The following is a 19,212-nucleotide window of genomic DNA, read 5'->3' as shown; positions in this document are numbered from 1 at the left end:
TATTTCCATCATTTATCATATTCAGTCTTGTAGGTTGGTTATTGTGGCCTCAGGTTTTGGTAGCTTGCTACGGTATGCTGACTGATTAGCTTACCTGAGCTATCTATCGCGTATCTGTCGCTAGTTTGCAGTGTACAGGGTATTTCGCACACTATTTATAACCATCACATTAAAAGTTATATGTGTTGTTTTGATGCCTGTTTGTTTCCCAAATATATACGTGTGTGTCTTAATGGGTGAATAAAAGGCATCGAGTTAAATATTATTGTAGAAAGGGGCTTTATGAAGTTCAGTCCATTTACTTGCATTGGTTTACGGGGAAGATTTGCCACATCAAATATGGCGGACACTCTGACGTATCCCAGCAACGGGGCCACCAGCTCAATGCGGCGTCTATGTTTATATGTCTATGCATCAAACGGCATTTTCGTAATATAAGCAGACATTTCCAAAAATAAAAGCAGAGATATTCCCTTCAATTCTGAGTCACTCAGATTGGAAATAATGAGTGACGCAACGTCATGTGGTCATTATTGATGAAGGGATTGTCTTACCTTCACTGGAAGATCCAGTTAAGTCGATGATGACATACACCTTTCCCTCAGGCTCCAAGTCAATCTGTAACACGAATAAAAAAAAAAAGCATGAATATTTTCATAGGGTCATTCCATGTCAATTCACACACCCTCCCCAGTGACACCTCTTCAATTTGCCTGATATTTATTTTATTAGCGCCTTATGATGTCAAAAGAAAGAATCCAAAATTTTAGCTTCCTAGCTGGAATGGTTTTTGAATTTTGGCCCTTCAAAGTTTGGGTGCCACGCCCACTTTTGGGGTCCGGGAATTGTACACTTAATTTGCAAGCATTTTTGGAGGCCCATATCTTTTGTTCTAAGGGGAATATAGACCTGTAAATTGCTATATCTATGTATTCTGGCCCTGTCTATCAGATTCTGCACCTAAAAATAGCACAAGTTGACTAACTTTAGAGATATTAACCCCTTAAAAATGGATTTTTTTAATGACAAATTTTCTTTTGACATTTCAGGGGTCCATATCTTGGAAAGTTTTTGTGTTGATAGGGTTTCAACTAATTTATCATTATATTTGGGAACTCTACTGTGTACTTAGAGAGTTTCAGGGCACTCAGAGGTTTGGTGGGGGTACAGGAGGGCCCCAAATATGGCTTCGGGACAAAATTACCATTTGGTACGCCCTACTTCAGGCCATTAGTTGGCCATGTGGGCACATGATGACTGGAATGAGCCTTTAACCCTATCAACAGACACCTTTTATCAAACTTTTAAGCCAATAAAAACTTTGATTATCCAACTCCTTCAATATAAACTAAGCATTTGTATATGGTGCTATTTTTGCATATTTTCTGAAAAATCCTAAGTCCGGAAGGTAGGTCAACTGTTGTTTTGACTGCCTATTCATGTTTAAGGTAGTAAAAGCACACCCATATAGTGATTTTAATCTACGGGAAGATTATTTATACCCAATACCCCATTAGTTATATTGACAATTACAAGGGATAAACCCTTTCCCGGCTGCTTCACGATGCTGTTTTTTTTTTACGTTTGACACCTTTCCCTGTATCCAACCAAACTCTGACCACTACACACTTTCCACTTTTTACTAATTGATATGCTAATTTCCCCCACATGAGTGGCTAGGGGCCCCTTCCCCTTTTCTTGAAAAAAAAAACCTGATGAGTCTAGGTTTAACTTCCAGATCGGATGTCAGAACAAATGTAGTAAAGCAACCAGGATGTTTTTCTTGGGATCATCCCCTTGTTTGCATCTTTCCCTTTCCTGTTTGAAAGATGCATTTAACTATTAAGTGTATAGTGGTCAGAGATTGGTTGGATACAGGGAAAGGTGTCAAATGTAAAAAAAAAAAACAGCATCGTGAAACAGCCGGGAAAGGGTTTATCCCTTGTAATTGTCAATATAACTAATGGGGTATTGGGTATAAATAATCTTCCCATAGATTAAAATCACTATATGGGTGTGCTTTTACTACCTTAAACATGAATAGGCAGTCAAAACAACAGTTGACCTACTTTCCGGACTTAGGATTTTTCAGAAAATATGCAAAAATAGTACCATATACTATTAGTTTAGTTTATATTGAAGGAGTTGGATAATCAAAGTTTTTATTGGCTTAAAAGTTTGATAAAAGGTGTCAGTTGATAGGGTTAAAGGTTCATTCCAGTCATCATGTGCCCACATGGCCAACTAATGGCCTGAAGTAGGGCGTACCAAATGGTAATTTTGCCCCGAAGCCATATTTGGGGCCCTTCTGTACCCCCACCAAACCTCTGAGTGCCCTGAAACTCTCTAAGTACACAGTAGAGTTCCCAAATATGATGATAAATCAGTTGAAACCCTATCAACACAAAAACTTTCCAAGATATGGACCCCCAAAATGTCAAAAAAATTATTGTGTCATTAAAAAATCCACTTTTAAGGGGTTAATATCTCTAAAGTTAGTAAACCTGTGCTATTTATAGGTGCATAATCTGATAGACAGGGCCAGAATACATAGATATAGCAATTTACAGGTCTATATCCCCCTTAGAACAAAAAATATGGGCCTCCAAAAATGCTTGCAAATTAAGTGCGCAATTCCCGGACCCCAAAAGTGGGCGTGGCACCCAAACTTTGAAGGGACATAACTCAAAAAACGTTCGCGCTAGGAAGCTAAAATTTTGGATTCTTTCATTTGACATCATAAGGCACTAAGAAAATAAAAATAAGGCAAATTGAAGAGGTGTCACTGGGGAGGTTTTGGGCATTTGTGTGAATTGACATGGAATGACCCCATAAGAAAAAAAAAAAAAACACCACCTCTAATGAAAAGTAAACTGCTCCAAACCTTTTAAATGCAAATCCATTTTTCCAAACAGCTACAAATCATTCCATTCTTTACATAACATTCATAGTGCTTGCAAAGCCAAGTTTTTACCATAAATCCGTGTTTTTCACAAGAATATAACTCAGCTGGACTGGATTTACCCCCTGTTACATCTGTCTGCTCTGTTCTCATGCAACATCTGACTCTGGCCCTGAAGGGAGGTTGAACTAAGGGATATCAGGAGTGTATTACACTCTTCAAGTACAGCCTTGCTTTACTGTATGCTTGAACATCTAGTTGAGAACAGCTTGAAGTAGAGCACTAGGAATCACACACACATGCACTTTAGGTGAAGAACACGGACTATGATATTCCTGCGCTAAACAGTTGTGTTGTGAAAATTCTCAGTTGTCATCGTGAATATGGTTTCCTTTACACCATTCAGTAGTGGTGAAGTGTTTCCAGTCATTTTGATGAAGAATGCAAATCATCCCACTTTTTTGTTTAGAGAAGCTTTATTCAATGTAAGCATTTACTCTTGAAAAGTCAGAGGAAGCGTTTTCTCTCTACAGCAATATACGAGGACTTAAATCTCACTGTTTAAAACCAGTGTCAATGTAAACTAAGTGACTAGCGTGTCCAAACACATTTCATCAGGTTACTGTATGCTAGCTCAGCTTCGCTGGCCTACATATAGTACCTTAAAAAAACTTTCACAGTCCAAAGATGTGAATTAGTTCAACTGGCTCCTCGAAATTGCCCAGAGGTGTGAATGTGAGTGTGAATGTGAGTGTGAATGGCTGTACATCTCTGCATTAGCCCTGTGATAGATTTGTGACCTGCCCAGGGTGTACCAGCCTCTCACCCAAATATACTGAACACTAATTGCAAAGACTAAATAAAAATATCTAGATGACAAAATTGCTCCCTCCAACATTTCCAGAAATAAAATCAATGCAGAAAAAAAGCTAAAACTTATAAATACACTGATCCTACTTTTTCAGTATTTGATACAATGGCAATATCAGAGCTTTGATTATTGTCCAATACCTGATACTGACACAAACCAAGTTTCTGTTGCCAGAAAGAAAAAAAACAAAACAAAACACGGTTAGCATGTGGTGCAGTGGTTAGCACTGTTGCCTCACAGCAAGAAGGTTCTGGGTTTGAAACTGGTGGTTGACAACTGGGGGCCTTTCTGTGTGGAGTTTACACATTCTCCTCGTGCCTGTGTGGGGTTCCTTTCACAGTCCAAAGATGTGAATTAGTTCACCTGGCTCCTCGAAATTGCCAAGAGGTGTGAATGTGAGTGTGAATGTGAGTGTGAATGGCTGTACATCTCTGCATTAGCCCTGTGATAGATTTGTGACCTGCCCAGGGTGTACCAGCCTCTCACTCAAATACCCCTTTTCCACCAAATCAGTTCCAGGGCTGGTTCGGGGCCAGTGCTGGTGCTGGTTCACAACTCGTTCAACTTGCGAGCCAGCTGAGAACCAGTTTGCTTTTCCATAGCTCGCGGAGCTACGTCATTACATCGCTGTATACGTCATTATGTCGCTGTATACGTCAGTTACATCGCTACGTTTGCATAAACCTTGGCGCGAATATCGAAGCAAAAACAACACGGAAGCAGCAACAGCAGCAACAACAACAACAATAATAATAATGGATGACTTCGCGTTTGTACAGCTGCTGCTTCTCGGCGCTTAAAAATGGCGATCTTTCGCGGTCTTGTTATTGTTGTTGGTCTTAACAACTCCGCCCCTCCCACTGACGTAAGCGGTTCTTTCCTCTGGCCCAGCAGAGAGTTGGTGCTAGCCTGGAACTGGTTTTTCTGGCCCCAGAGCCAGTTCTTTGTCAGTGGAAACAGAAAACCCGGTTCCAAACTAAGCACTGGCCCCGAACCAGCCCTGGAACTGCTTTGGTGGAAAAGGGGCAAAAGTCAGCTGGGATTGGTTCCAGCTTCCCCAATGGCCCTGATGGATAAGTGGTACAGATAATGGATGGATGGATGGATGGATGGATGGATGGATGGATGGATGGAAACACCTCTACATCATGTATAGTGCGCCAAATAGTTACACAACACTCCATGTTACAGGCACAATGATGGTATGCTTTAATCTGTAAGTATAATTCATGTATGATCTGTGTCATGCAGGTTAACATAACATACATTCAAAGGATTGAATCTGAAAATGTAATCCAATCCTGATCAGCTGTTCAGGATATTTCCAGCCCCAATACCAATATTCATTATTCGATCCACATTCACTGGACATGAGCAATTACGCGCTCTGATTGGCTACTCTACTACTAGGCTATCAGCTCATATACCGTGAGTAGGGGAAAACAAAATGGCGGAGTGTGTTGCTGAACCAACTGAGGATGAAATAAAAACTCTACTCGAAAACAAAACCTCAAAAAATACAAAAACAAAATATGGAATAAAAGTATCTGATGGTAAGAATAGTGTAGTGGTTAGCACTGTCGCCTCACAGCAAGAAAGTCCTGGGTTCGAGCCCAGCAGCTGGTGAGGGCCTTTCTGTGCGGATTTTGCATGTTCTCCCCATGTCCGTGTGGGTTTCCACCAGGTGCTCCAGTTTCCCCCACAGTCCAAAGACATGCAGGTTAGGCTAATTGGTGGCTCTAAATTGACTGTAGGTGTGAATGTGAGTGTGAATGGTTGTTTGTGCCTCTGTGTCAGCCCTGCGATAACTTGGCGACTTGTCCAGGGTGTACCCCGCCTTTTGCCCGTAGTCAGCTGGGATAGGCTCCAGCTTGCCTGCGACTCTGTAGAACAGGATAAGCGGCTACAGATAATGGATGGATGGTAAGAATGTAGTTTTTTTTATTTTTCAAGAATTATTATTATAGCATTTTTACAAATTGCTACTGTCCTTTCGCCGGTTTGTTTACATTCTAAGCGGAAACGATTTTGTTAGACGTTTTGTATAAAGTTTTTATTCATCGAATTTGCAAAAAATAAAAATAAAAAGGCCCGTTTCTCAAAATCCAGTGAATGTGGATAGAATAAAGCAGTTATTCCACTCAATCTCGTCATACATGGCTTATTGCCAACTACGCGCCTCGTCGGCTATCAGCTCATGTACGACTCGATTTTGTGGAATAACTGTTAAATATCTCATCTCATCTCATTATCTCTAGCCGCTTTATCCTGTTCTACAGGGTCGAAGGCAAGCTGGAGCCTATCCCAGCTGACTACGGGTGAAAGGCGGGGTACACCCTGGACAAGTCGCCAGGTCATCACAGGGCTGACACATAGACACAGACAACCATTCACACTCACACCTACGGTCAATTTAGAGTCACCAGTTAACCTAACCTGCATGTCTTTGGACTGTGGGGGAAACCGGAGCACTCGGAGGAAACCCACGCGGACACGGGGAGAACATGCAAACTCCGCACAGAAAGGCCCTCGCCGGCCCCGGGGCTCGAACCCAGGACCTTTTTGCTGTGAGGCGACAGCGCTAACCACTACACCACCGTGCCGCCCCATTCAAATCAAATCAAATCAAGTTTATTTGTATAGCGCTTTTAACAATAAACATTGTCGCAAAGCAGCTTTACAGAATTTGAACGACTTAAAACATGAGCTAATTTTATCCCTAATCTATCCCCAATGAGCAAGCCTGTGGCAACGGTGGCAAGGAAAAACTCCCTCAGACGACATGAGGAAGAAACCTCGAGAGGAACCAGACTCAAAAGGGAACCCATCCTCATTTGGGCAACAACAGACAGCCTGACTATAATATTAACAGTTTTAACAGGTATAACCCTCAACTGTCCTCATGGGGCCGTCCTTCACAGGAGCGGTGCGATAAAACTCCGACCAGACACAGGGCACCAGGATGGATCAAGCAGGTCCGAGGGGCAGAAGAGGCCAGCATCTCAATCCCAGGATCAACACGTAACTCAGAGGAACAGATGGTGGGGGGGGAATTCACACTCACATTCACACCTACGGTCAATTTAGAGTCACCAGTTAACCTAACCTGCATGTCTTTGGACTGTGGGGGAAACCGGAGCACCCGGAGGAAACCCACGCGGACACGGGGAGAACATGCAAACTCCACACAGAAAGGCCCTCGCCGGCCACGGGGCTCGAACCCAGGACCTTCTTGCTGTGAGGCGACAGCGCTAACCACTACACCACCGTGTCGCCCACTGTTAAATATATAAATAGTATATCACTAAGAAGATCAACTTCATGTAGTATTGACAAGAATGATGAGGGTTTTTTTATCCATTTACTGCAATCTTTTCTAAAGATAATATACATCGCCTTTGCACCTGTATATTTGTCAGATGTATATACTGTAGTTTTATTTTTATTTATCAATTTAAAGAGTGGGCGGCACGGTGGTGTAGTGGTTAGCGCTGTCGCCTCACAGCAAGAAGGTCCGGGTTCGAGCCCCATGGCCGGCGAGGGCCTTTCTGTGTGGAGTTTGCATGTTCTCCCCGTGTCCGCGTGGGTTTCCTCCGGGTGCTCCGGTTTCCCCCACAGTCCAAAGACATGCAGGTTAGGTTAACTGGTGACTCTAAATTGACCGTAGGTGTGAATGTGAGTGTGAATGGTTGTCTGTGTCTATGTGTCAGCCCTGTGATGACCTGGCGACTTGTCCAGGGTGTACCCCGCCTTTCGCCTGTAGTCAGCTGGGATAGGCTCCAGCTTGCCTGCGACCCTGTAGGACAGGATAAAGCGGCTAGAGATGATCAGATGAGATGAGATGAATTTAAAGAGTTTCAATTTTTATTTATTGTTCAGAGTCACTGCAAGCCTCTCATTCATAGCCCGGTATGTTCAGCTGAGTGTCTGTACTAAACGTGTCTCATCACTTATTCAGTACATACGAATAGGTGAGAGACAAACAGACTCACAGGGGAAATTATTCTTTAGCAGAAACAAAAAGAGCTCAAAGTGCTCCAGTTCTGCATCTGCGTGTCCTGCTTTATGAAAGTCACCTCTATACACACCTCTATATACCTTTTATACACTAACACTGATACGGACAGGTGGCAAAACAGCCCATTAACTCCTTTGAAAAAAAGATAATTAGTATCGGGGAAAACAGTGTATGTCTCTGAAACATTATATTATTATCCAATTGACATGAATCATAAGCTGACAATTGTTTTAAATTATTTATTTAAACAGGGTATGTTAGAGTGTGATATATATATATATATATATATATATATATATATATATATATATATATATATATATATATATATATATATATATATATATATGCTCTCTCTCTTACACACACATATGCAACTGTATGTTTTTTTTGTTTTTTTTTTTACTGGGGGTCTCAGCTGCAGTAGGGGTCTGGTGTGTGTCATCTCTCACACATACACACACTGTACAGGCGACTGTACACACTGTCATCGGAGAGATAAAACATTGTGTGCTCAGTGTTCCCAGAGAGAGTGTCCTGACTTTGTCTCCGCAGCCCTGTCTCGCATTTTCTCTCTCTCTCTCTCTCTCTCCTTACAGCACTGTCTTTACCTGCCAACTATCTACTACACAACAATACATCACATTTTGCCTTCTGGATATTTTGTCCTCGTATTTACTCAGTCGCTTCAGATACAACGTAAAGAACCTTTAAAAGATTGCAAGTGCATGCGGCTATCATTCGCCTTTCCTCTTACACAAACACACCAGTACCCTCACTGACACCAACTCACGAGCAAACACACACTTCATCATGACCACTGGCTCCATTAGAAAGATGAGCCTTTTCTTCTTAAGCACATGAGAACATGAGAGTGGAGGAAGATAAAGCAAAAGCAGCTGAATTGAATTAAGTTCAGCAATTCAATTGTGACTTTGCTTGTGTACGTCATCGCACGGACGTACACAAATTTAAACGCTGTTATTCGAGAAGCTTCTGCAAAAAAATATATATATATTCTGAACGTGATGACACATTTCTTCTGTGAAAATATTTTGCGTCTGCTGATATTTTTACAAGGGTTGTTTGCTGTAGTAGACCATTCACTTACCGTATTTTGGTTTGTCTATTGCATGATCCTATGCAGTTCAGTTATTTCCGCAATGTATTTTTCCAAAGCATTATATCTCTTATGACCTTTCTATGACTGACATCTCTCTGGAAACCGCTTTTAGAATTGCACAAATGCACAGCAGTCTGTTTTTAGACATGCAGACTACTTTATGGTCTGTTGTCTGCCTCGTTCAAACATTTAAGAGTTACTTTTTGTGGAAAGAGATTTGACTCCGTGGGCCTTCCAGAAAGCTTGAATATACACCGATCAGCCATAAAATTAAAAACACTGACAGGGAAGTGAATTACATTGATTATGTTGTCACAGTGGCACCTGTTGAGGGGTGGGATATATTAAGCAGCAAGAGAACAGTCAGATCTTGAAGTTGATGTGTTGGAAGCAGGAAAAATGGGCAACGTTTCTGTTTTAGCCAGCATTAACTTTTTCAGCAGTTTGTGCTACAGTAGCTCTTTTGCGGGATTTAACCATACGGGCTAGCCTTCATGTTCCATGCGAATCACTGAGCCTTTGACACCCATGACCCTGTCGCCGTTTCACCGGTTGTCCTCCCTTGGACCACTTTTGGTAGATACTAACCACTGCATACTGTACCAGGAACACCCCATAAGATGTGCCATTTTGGAGATGCTCAGACCCAGTCATCTCGCAATCACAATTTGGCCCTCGTCAGAGTTGCTCAGATCCTTACACTTGCCCATTCTTCCTGCTTCCAACACATCAACTTCAAGAACTGACTGTTCTCTTGCTGCCTAATATATCCCACTCCTCAACAGATGCCACTGTAATGAGATAATCAATGTTATTCACTTCACCTGTCAGTGGTTTTAATTTTATGGCTGATCGGTGTATATATTTTTAAATAAGACATGTTTAATAGGAACAAAGATTCAAATGGAATGTTTCAGGACAGCAATCCAAAAGACTGTTCATGTTTCCAAGAACGCAAACCTTATCAAAGACATTTAAAGAAACCCTCCACCTCTATGCTCTGTGCTATTCTCACTATTTCAACACAATCTTCACTCCTTCTCTTATCCATTTCACTGCACTGAGCATGTGACTGACTGAAAGACCTTCATTTCAGCAACATGGAAGAGGTTTAGTGCTTCAGCAACCTGACAAGTCCTAACAGTACACAAACAAAGGAAATAAGTATTTGGACACTTATTTTTATTTAATATACACGAGAGTAAGTCAAAAAGTTCTAAGACGAATGAAAAAAAATCTTTATTTATGAAAATAACAAAGCTATTTCTCTACATATCCTCCATTTAAGTCTAAACATTTCTGCAAGCAATGTTTCCATCAGAGAATTCCTTCTTTGTATTCCTTTTTTGAATTCTTTTGAAATTATAACATCTGTCTTAGAACTTTTTGACTTACCCTTGTACTTCCATTGCATACTGGGGAGAGCAGGAAGATTTGGGATGGGGGAGACTTGGGACAGTTTGTATTCCCATAAATTTATTTCAACCAATCAGGTTTTAGATTACATCAGAAGTTAGATGTTGCCCCTTAGAGTAACTTACTTCCTTTGGAGCCATGAAACTGGACACTGCAGTAAAGTTTGTGCAGTTCAATATTTTTGCCAACCAAAACTTGTATTTTTTACTTCAGCCCACCTCCATTCTATGGTGTAATGTATGCTGGTGAATTCAGGATCTGTTAGGAATTAAAGTATGTAGCCTAGAGTTACCATATGGCTGGGAGGGGTTTAAAAACACCACCAATACACTTTAAGTAGGTGTTAAATTTTGCGGTATCAGCAGTCATTTCTTCCTTTTACTGATATCAATCCTTTGATCACCGTTCTTGATAACCATTAGTGATCGATACCTAAGCGAGGCTCGTTAAGCCTTTGTTTTATGGCGTTAAAACGCATTGTTAACTTGACTGCGGACTTGATTACTTATTGTTTGTCTCTGGTGGGAAGAGCAGCGCATGGCTCAGTGTGTCATGTAAGCAGGCGAATGATGGATGTAAATGCAAGAAGAGCGTTTATTTACAAACAGGCAGGCAAACAGCTCAAGAATGTAAGACAAAGGCAGAGTCATGAAACAGGCAATGGTCAAGCGAGGAACAAATAGAATGGCGGAGGGGAAGATGAAAAGCAGAGTCCAAATACACAAAACAAAGCAAAAACCAGAAAGGCAATACACAGATACAAGGTTTGTTAAAAAGAAGGATTTATCTCATCTCATTATCTCTAGCCGCTTTATCCTTCTACAGGGTCGCAGGCAAGCTGGAGCCCATCCCAGCTGACTACGGGCGAAAGGCGGGGTACACCCTGGACAAGTCGCCAGGTCATCACAGGGCTGACACATAGACACAGACAACCATTCACACTCACATTCACACCTACGGTCAATTTAGAGTCACCAGTTAACCTAACCTGCATGTCTTTGGACTGTGGGGGAAACCGGAGTACCCGGAGGAAACCCACGCGGACACGGGGAGAACATGCAAACTCCACACAGAAAGGCCCTCGCTGGCCACAGGGCTCGAACCCAGGACCTTCTTGCTGTGAGGCAACAGCGCTAACCACTACACCACCGTGCCGCCCAGAAGGATTTATTAGTAGGCTAATTTTGCAAACATCTGACTCAGGTCATTTCAATAACCTCATTATTCCTTCATTCATGAATTCATTAAGGATTAGACTGCTAAGTAGTCTAAGGCTACGTCCACACTAATACACTGCAACCCTGCTATAACAAACTCTTTTACTACAAACTTTTGCATGTAACAAACTAAGTTCATGTCCCCCAACTTTAATGACAATGAGTCAGAGTCTTCAAAAAAAAAAAAACATCACTGTCCATGCGTGTTGGCGCTGCGCACTCCGAGTGTCATTAGGACTAATTACTCTGCACCTGTTCCAAATTAGAGCACAACCACAGCGTGTGCTTATAAGGACTCTCTAAACAGACAGACTTGGTGAAGTATACACGCTGTACCTAGTGTCTCACATAAGAGACAAAGAAATCATTGCCTCCATTCGTGATCTATTAACTCAGTCAATGAACTGCAGTAGTGACTCGGAAGGAGAAATTTGTGATAAGGAGAATGTGCCTAAAATTTCGCATATAATGTGAGTGTTTGGAGTGACAAGTAGGTCCATTTCAGTATTCCGAACTTTTTGGTACAAAGAACTATCTGGACGTCCCCCAAAGAGTTTGTTATAGCGGTGTTGCAGTGTACATTTTAGTTTTACAATGAAAATAATCTCTGTCCAGACAAGCATTTAAGCTCCATATCAGAAATAATCTCCATCCATATGAACACGCCTGAAAACGCATATCACATGACTATTCACGTACACTAGGCATTTGCATACCAGTGTAAACAGCTGATGCTGTTTCTTCTTCCAGGAAAGGGTCACGTGATAGGAGCATGACGAATCAGGGAAGGATACGTCGTGACTGATGAGACCCAATTAGGAAGTGAACGTGGGTGTCTGCATCATTGCTTCCAAACGTCTCCATTTTTGCCTGTTTACACGAAAACACTACCCAGAGTTTTCAAACTAACACGAGGCCAGCACTGTTTCCAAAAGTCTCCAGTTTTGGGCTTCAAAAACTCCAGAGTTTTGTGGCTTGTGGGCATAAATGTAGCAAAAGTGATACATTTTAAAACTAAAACATATTAATGTGAACATACAGTGGATATAAAAAGTGTACACACCCCGTTAAAATGACAGGTTTTTCTGACGTAAAAAATGAGACTATGAAAAATAATTTCAAAACTTTTCCCACCTTTAATGTGACCTATAACCTGTACAATTCAATTGAAAAACAAACAAATCTGTTAGCGGGAAAAAAACATTAAAAAAAAAACGTACAAAAAGCTGGTTGCATAACTGTGCATACTCTTAAACTATTACTTTGTTGAAGCATCTTTTGATTTAATTACAGCATTCAGCCTTTTTGGGTCGGAGTCTATCAGCCTGCCACATCTAGACTTGGCAATATTTGCCCACTCTTCCTTGCAAAAGCGCTCCAAATCTGTCAAATTGTGAGGGCATCTCTTGTGCACAGCCCTCTTCAGGTCACCCCACAGATTTTCAATTGGATTTAGGTCTGGGCTCTGGCTGGGCCATTCCAAAACTTTTTTGGAGTCATGTAAAGATGAAAAGATGAAATTCCTCTTCATCTTCATCTTTCTAGCAGACACCTGAAGGTTTTGGGCCAAAATTGACTGGTATTTAGAACTGTTCATAATTCCCTCCACCTTGACTAAAGCCCCTGTTCCAGCTGAAGAAAAACAACCCCAAAACATGATGCTGCCACCACCATGCTTCACCGTGGGAATGGTGTTCTTTTGGTGATGCGCAGTGGTGTTTTTGCGCCAATGGAATTGTGGCCAAAAAGCTCAACCTTGGTTTCATCAGACCATAACACATTTTCCCACATGCTTTTGGGAGAGTTGATGCATTTTTTTTGCAAAATTTAGCCGGGCCTGGATGTTTTTCTTTGACCCTACCCCATAGTCCAGACATATGGAGATTACGGGAGATTGCTGTCACATGTAGTACCAGAAATTCCTGCAGCTCCTTCAGTGTTGCTGTCGGCCTCTTGGCAGCCTCCCTGACCAGTTTTCGTCTTGTCTTTTCATCAATTTTGGAGGGACGTCCAGTTCTCGGTAACGTCACTGTTGTCCCATGTTTTCTCCACTTCTTGATGACTGTCTTCCCCGTGCTCCATGGTACAGTATATCTAATGCCGTGGAAATTTTTTTGTCCCCTTCTCCTGACTGATACCTTTCAACAATGAGATCCCTTTGATGCTTTGTAAGCTCTCTGCGAACCCTGGCTTTTGCTGGAGGATGCAACGGAGTAAATGTCTGAACTTTATTTGGGGTTAATCAGAGTCATTTTAATTGATGGCAGGTGTGAACCCAAAAAGACTGAATGCTGTAATTAAATCAAAGGGTGCTTCAACAAAGTATTAGTTTAAGGATGTGCACACTTATGCAACCAGCTTATTGTACATTTATTTTTTTGTTTTTCCCCCTAACAGATTTGTTTGTTTTTCAGTTGAATTGTACAGGTTATAGGTCACATTAAAGGTGGGAAAAGATTTGAAATTATTTATCGTGGTCTCTTTTTTTTTTTACATCAGAAAAACCTATCATTTTAACGGGGTGTGTACACTTTTTATATCCACTGTAGGCTAGAAGACAAATGGCAGCCTTAGCGCCATCATCACAGTGACTGGCTGCCAGTTACCCCATGTAACTTTAAGTCGGCTACACTTACGGTACAAATGGGCAAGTATGTTAGATTCACGACAGGAAATATTGTGAATAGGCTCACCATGGATAAAGTTTGGTACCTATCATTTAGACAATCTTATTTCCATTTTACTTATGTGATCATCATGTGTTTTCCTGGTATTCATTGTACAAATTGGGATATACGTGCATCAGATGTTTCATCAGGTTAAATTTATTGCCTCGTCTCACCACACATGACCTGAGGCACCGTTTGCACAAAATTGTAGACGCAGACTCCACCTCTCCATCATCACTTGTCCTAAAAGCAAAATATCACCATATCTTGCTCAGAGAGTCTTGTTTCTTGACAAATTTCAGCAATCTAATGTCACTGGTTCATTCAGCAGCTACTGAATCGATAGTGTCGTCCCATACTAGCTAGATAATTGGAAGAGGCGTGGCTGGCCACTGGTCAGAGGGGGAGTTCTTCCACTGTTTGGAATCTGCACATATGTTCTGTGCATGTTAGTTTCAGTCACAATGCGCTCCAACAATAAAAAGATCTTGTAAGAAAACAGAGCTCATTTTACAGACTGTACCTATTTAAAATCATTGTGAGGTCACATGGCCATGAAACTAACAATTTGAGGCAGATGCAGGACGTGAATTGACCTTCAGCATTTAATATTCACCAGATATTCAGTGAGGATTAAAAAAAAAAACATTTGGCTAAAACAAGCACACACAAAAAAAATCTTTGATAACTCCTGTTATTTCTAGTGCAGTTGTTCCCAAACTGTCATATTTAACATTGCTAAAATTAGATGATAATATGATATGAAATGCTGAGCACCTTTACTGCAGTCACAAATTCTTCATCTTTCTGTCCACTCAAAAAAAAAATCACATTTTGATGACATTTTGCTGAGACCAAAATAACTTAAAACTTATTAATGAGTGATTATAAAGCTTTATGCACTGACCGAACTCACACTTCTTGTTGTTATGTTAACATTGACACTACATCTCATTCCATACATACACACAACTTCGGATTACATGTAACTTGCACAGAATGTATGTGGATCCAGGATTTTTTTTTTTTGTCTGTTCACAATGTAACTCAAAAAGTAGTGAACGGATTTTGATGAAATGTTGAGGAAAGGTGAGCCATGGGCCAAGTAACATTCCATTATCCATAACCACTCATCCTGTGGAGGGTCACAGGCAAGCTGGAGCCTATCCCAGCTGACTATGGGCGAGAGACGGGGTACACCCTGGACAAGTCGCCAGATCATCGCAGGGCTGACACATAGGTGGGGTTTACATTAGACCGTATCAGCGGATCATCAGATTAACGTTTTTAAAACAATTAACATGCACACAGCAACACCAATACACAATTCGCCTGCACACAGCAACACCAATACACGGATACGCTCGGCTCCGCAGGCATCCTGCGCTCCAAATCACTCCGCCCTGAACAGCGAGTGCCCTCTGGAGGGTGCGCACTCCGGCCCTGCGCAGCTCACAGAGTGCGCGAGTGAAGTGCACGAGCAGTGATTCGGGACTGAGCCGCTGTGTGTGTGATCCCAGTGCATATCAGGCATGCGCGTCACTTACCACTTGCAAGTGGAAGGATGGCAAGCCTAAAGACAATCATAACTACACAATGGGCAGTATCTGCATCAGTATTTGCAGTATTTTCATACTTTTATACTCTTTAATGAAAGGTGATACAAGGCGGAAGTCCGCGCCGTTTTTCAGCAGTCGTGTCACATGACCAACGCCAGCGAATCAGGAAGGTGGATGTCACAGTGACGTTGTCCAATAACGACGCCAGCTAGAGCTCAGCACAGCGTATCCGCGTATTCTCAATGTTTACACAGCACCGGACCAGACACGATCTGGATTGAATACGTGGACCCTGGCGGATTCCCGTTTCCCGGCGTTTCCAGGCGTTTTAATGTAAACGGACAGTGCATCCGCGAAGAAAACGAGACAGATACGGTCTAATGTAAACTTGGCCATAGAGACAAACAACCATTCACACTCACATTCACACCTATGGTCAATTTAGAGCCACCAATTAGCCTAACCTGCATGTCTTTGGACTGTGGAAGAAACCCACGCAGACATGGGGAGAACATGCAAAAAAGAAAGGCCCCCATCAGCCACTGGGCTCGAACCCAGAACCTTCTTGCTGTGAGGCTGACAGTACTAACCACTACATCACCGTACCACCCAGGCCAAGGAACAATTGATTAGATTTTTATGCAAATCTAAGTATGTATGTGGATCCAGGTTTGTTTGTTGGGTTTTTTTTGTTTGTTTTTTTTGGCTGTTCCCAATGTGACTAAAAAAGTACTGAATGGATTTTGATGAAATTCTGAGGAAAGCTGAGCCATGGGCCAAGGAACAATCGATTAGATTCTGATGCAAATCCAGATTTTTTTTTTTTTTGTTCCCAATGTAACTCAAAAAGTAGTGAACAGATTGTGATGAAATTTGGTGTACAGCTTTAGTATTATCCCAGGTTCAAGTGATTTGCTTTTGATATTGATATTACATGGCTTGGTGGAGGTATGCATTCTACCGAGTACCCTTCTAGTTAGGAATATGCAACTGCACTTTTCCACTGCACAGAAAAGGTGTAATATATAATACCACTTTTTCACCATATATCCTGGGCATAGGTACTTAGTTATGCTACAGCTCATGTGGCAGTGGAAACTGCTACAAAAAGCAGGAGTATAAGTACAAATGTAGATGTACTATGAAGCATTTTCACTTTCGAGAATTTCTACAGAAAAGTGTCTTCTTCTACAGACGTACGTACAGTGCATATGTATATACGTACACAAATACATCCTCCCAACTGTTACCATCACCAACGTCCTCTTTCTCTAGAAACATTGTGTACTTTGCTTAACTTTTACTACAGTAAGTTAACGTGTACCTGTAGTGAATTTTAATTATTAGCTATTTCAAAAGATCACGAATGATACCAGTGGTTCCATCATGTAATGTTTGTCATAAGCTCTTGTCAAGTACATGCCAGTTTTAAGTCATTGTTCCACCAGTCAGGCATGGTCAGCAACATGTTGCCTCCTTCATGGGCCGTTCCAGCACCGGTAGTGACGCACAGTCGTTGATGTGTCCGACTGTCTGGGCTGCAGTGGACTGGTCACTGACCCTGTGTTGCAAACACCAGTCTAAGATAACACATTATCAACCAATCTACTCATAAGTAATAGAAGAAATATTTACACTCAATCCAGCCAAAGATCAGCTCGAGTGAGTCAAAGTAAAAAAAAAAAAGGCACCATTCATCATCAGTGTCGCAGTTCTCAAGATTGAACCGAATCGCTGTCTTGAATCATAAAATGAATCACCTGAAGCGCATAAAATCCGTATGCCATCTCGCAACAAGTTTTACCTCCAAATAGCCCAAACTACAGCCCAAATATATCCCTATATTCCCTAATCCCTAATGGGATGTCAGACAGAGTTTATCCTGTTTACAGTGGGCATTCCCACCACGAAAGAGAAACTAATCAAAACCGAAAGAGTGAAAGGGATTATCATGCCGTTACCATCCCTGTGTCCAAAATCACTCACTCGTTCACTACTCCCTATTCCCTGTGAGTGCACTATATATAAGGTGCAATAATCCTCACTATCATTTTGGACAGCACTACAAAATGGCGTGCCCTATATAGTGAGTAGGGAGTGATTTCGGACACAGGGCATGTGAATAGTCTTTTATGAATGCGGAAGTGCACGCTTCGGTGTGACCGAGTAAGGTGACAAGTTTTATGTTTCGTCTAATTTAGGTAATTTAAAAACTACAACCCCGATTCCAAAAAAGTTGGGACAAAGTACAAATTGTAAATAAAAACAGAATGCAATGATGTGGAGGTTTCAAAATTCCATATTTTATTCAGACTAGAACATAGATGACATATCAAATGTTTAAACTGAGAAAATGTATCATTTAAAGAGAAAAATTAGGTGATTTTAAATTTCATGACAACAACGCATCTCAAAAAAGTTGGGACAAGGCCATGTTTACCACTGTGAGACATCCCTTTTTCTCTTTACAACAGTCTGTAAACGTCTGGGGACTGAGGAGACAAGTTGCTCAAGTTTAGGGATAGGAATGTTAACCCATTCTTGTCTAATGTAGGATTCTAGTTGCTCAACTGTCTTGGGTCTTTTTTGTCGTATCTTCCGTTTTATGATGCGCCAAATGTTTTCTATGGGTGAAAGTTCTGGACTGCAGGCTGGCCAGTTCAGTACCCGGACCCTTCTTCTACGCAGCCATGATGCTGTAATTGATGCAATATGTGGTTTGGCATTGTCATGTTGGAAAATGCAAGGTCTTCCCTGAAAGAGACGTCGTCTGGATGGGAGCATATGTTGGTCTAGAACCTGGATATACCTTTCAGCATTGATGGTGTCTTTCCAGATGTGTAAGCTGCCCATGCCACACGCACTAATGCAACCCTATACCATCAGAGATGCAGGCTTCTGAACTGAGCGCTGATAACAACTTGGGTCGTCCTTCTCCTCTTTAGTCCGAATGACACGGCGTCCCTGATTTCCATAAAGAACTTCAAATTTTGATTCGTCTGACCACAGAACAGTTTTCCACTTTGCCACAGTCCATTTTAAATGAGCCTTGGCCCAGAGAAGACGTCTGCGCTTCTGGATAATGTTTAGATACGGCTTCTTCTTTGAACTATAGAGTTTTAGCTGGCAACGGCGGATGGCACGGTGAATTGTGTTCACAGATAATGTTCAATTTTACACTGTCAAACTCCTTTCTGATATTGCTCCACTATTTGTCGGCGCAGAATTAGGGGGATTAGTGATCCTCTTCCCATCTTTACTTCTGAGAGCCGCTGCCACTCCAAGATGCTCTTTTTATACCCAGTCATGTTAATGACCTATTGCCAGTTGACCTAATGAGTTACAATTTGGTCCTCCAGCTGTTCCTTTTTTGTACCTTTAACTTTTCCAGCCTCTTATTGCCCCTGTCCCAACTTTTTTGAGATGTGTTGCTGTCA

General features: G+C 41.6%; 1 protein-coding gene across 3 annotated transcripts in view; it reads right to left on the bottom strand.

Annotated features, from left to right (window-relative positions):
* Positions 1 to 19,212, bottom strand: part of prkceb (protein kinase C, epsilon b) — a 253,399-nt gene that overhangs the window by 191,478 nt on the left and 42,709 nt on the right. For all 3 annotated transcript variants that reach the window (XR_009655046.1, XM_060925608.1, XM_060925607.1), the window contains exon 2: positions 555 to 618. Coding sequence is in view for 2 of the 3 variants with exons in the window: in XM_060925608.1 (XP_060781591.1) it covers positions 555 to 618 (64 nt within the window). In the remaining variant the exon portion in view is untranslated. The remainder of the gene's footprint in view (positions 1 to 554; positions 619 to 19,212) is intronic.

This window comes from Neoarius graeffei, chromosome 7 (assembly GCF_027579695.1).
Source record: "Neoarius graeffei isolate fNeoGra1 chromosome 7, fNeoGra1.pri, whole genome shotgun sequence".
Lineage (NCBI taxonomy): Eukaryota > Metazoa > Chordata > Actinopteri > Siluriformes > Ariidae > Neoarius > Neoarius graeffei.
The sequence above is the reverse complement of the archived record's forward strand: the minus strand, read 5'-3'. Positions and strand labels throughout refer to the sequence as shown.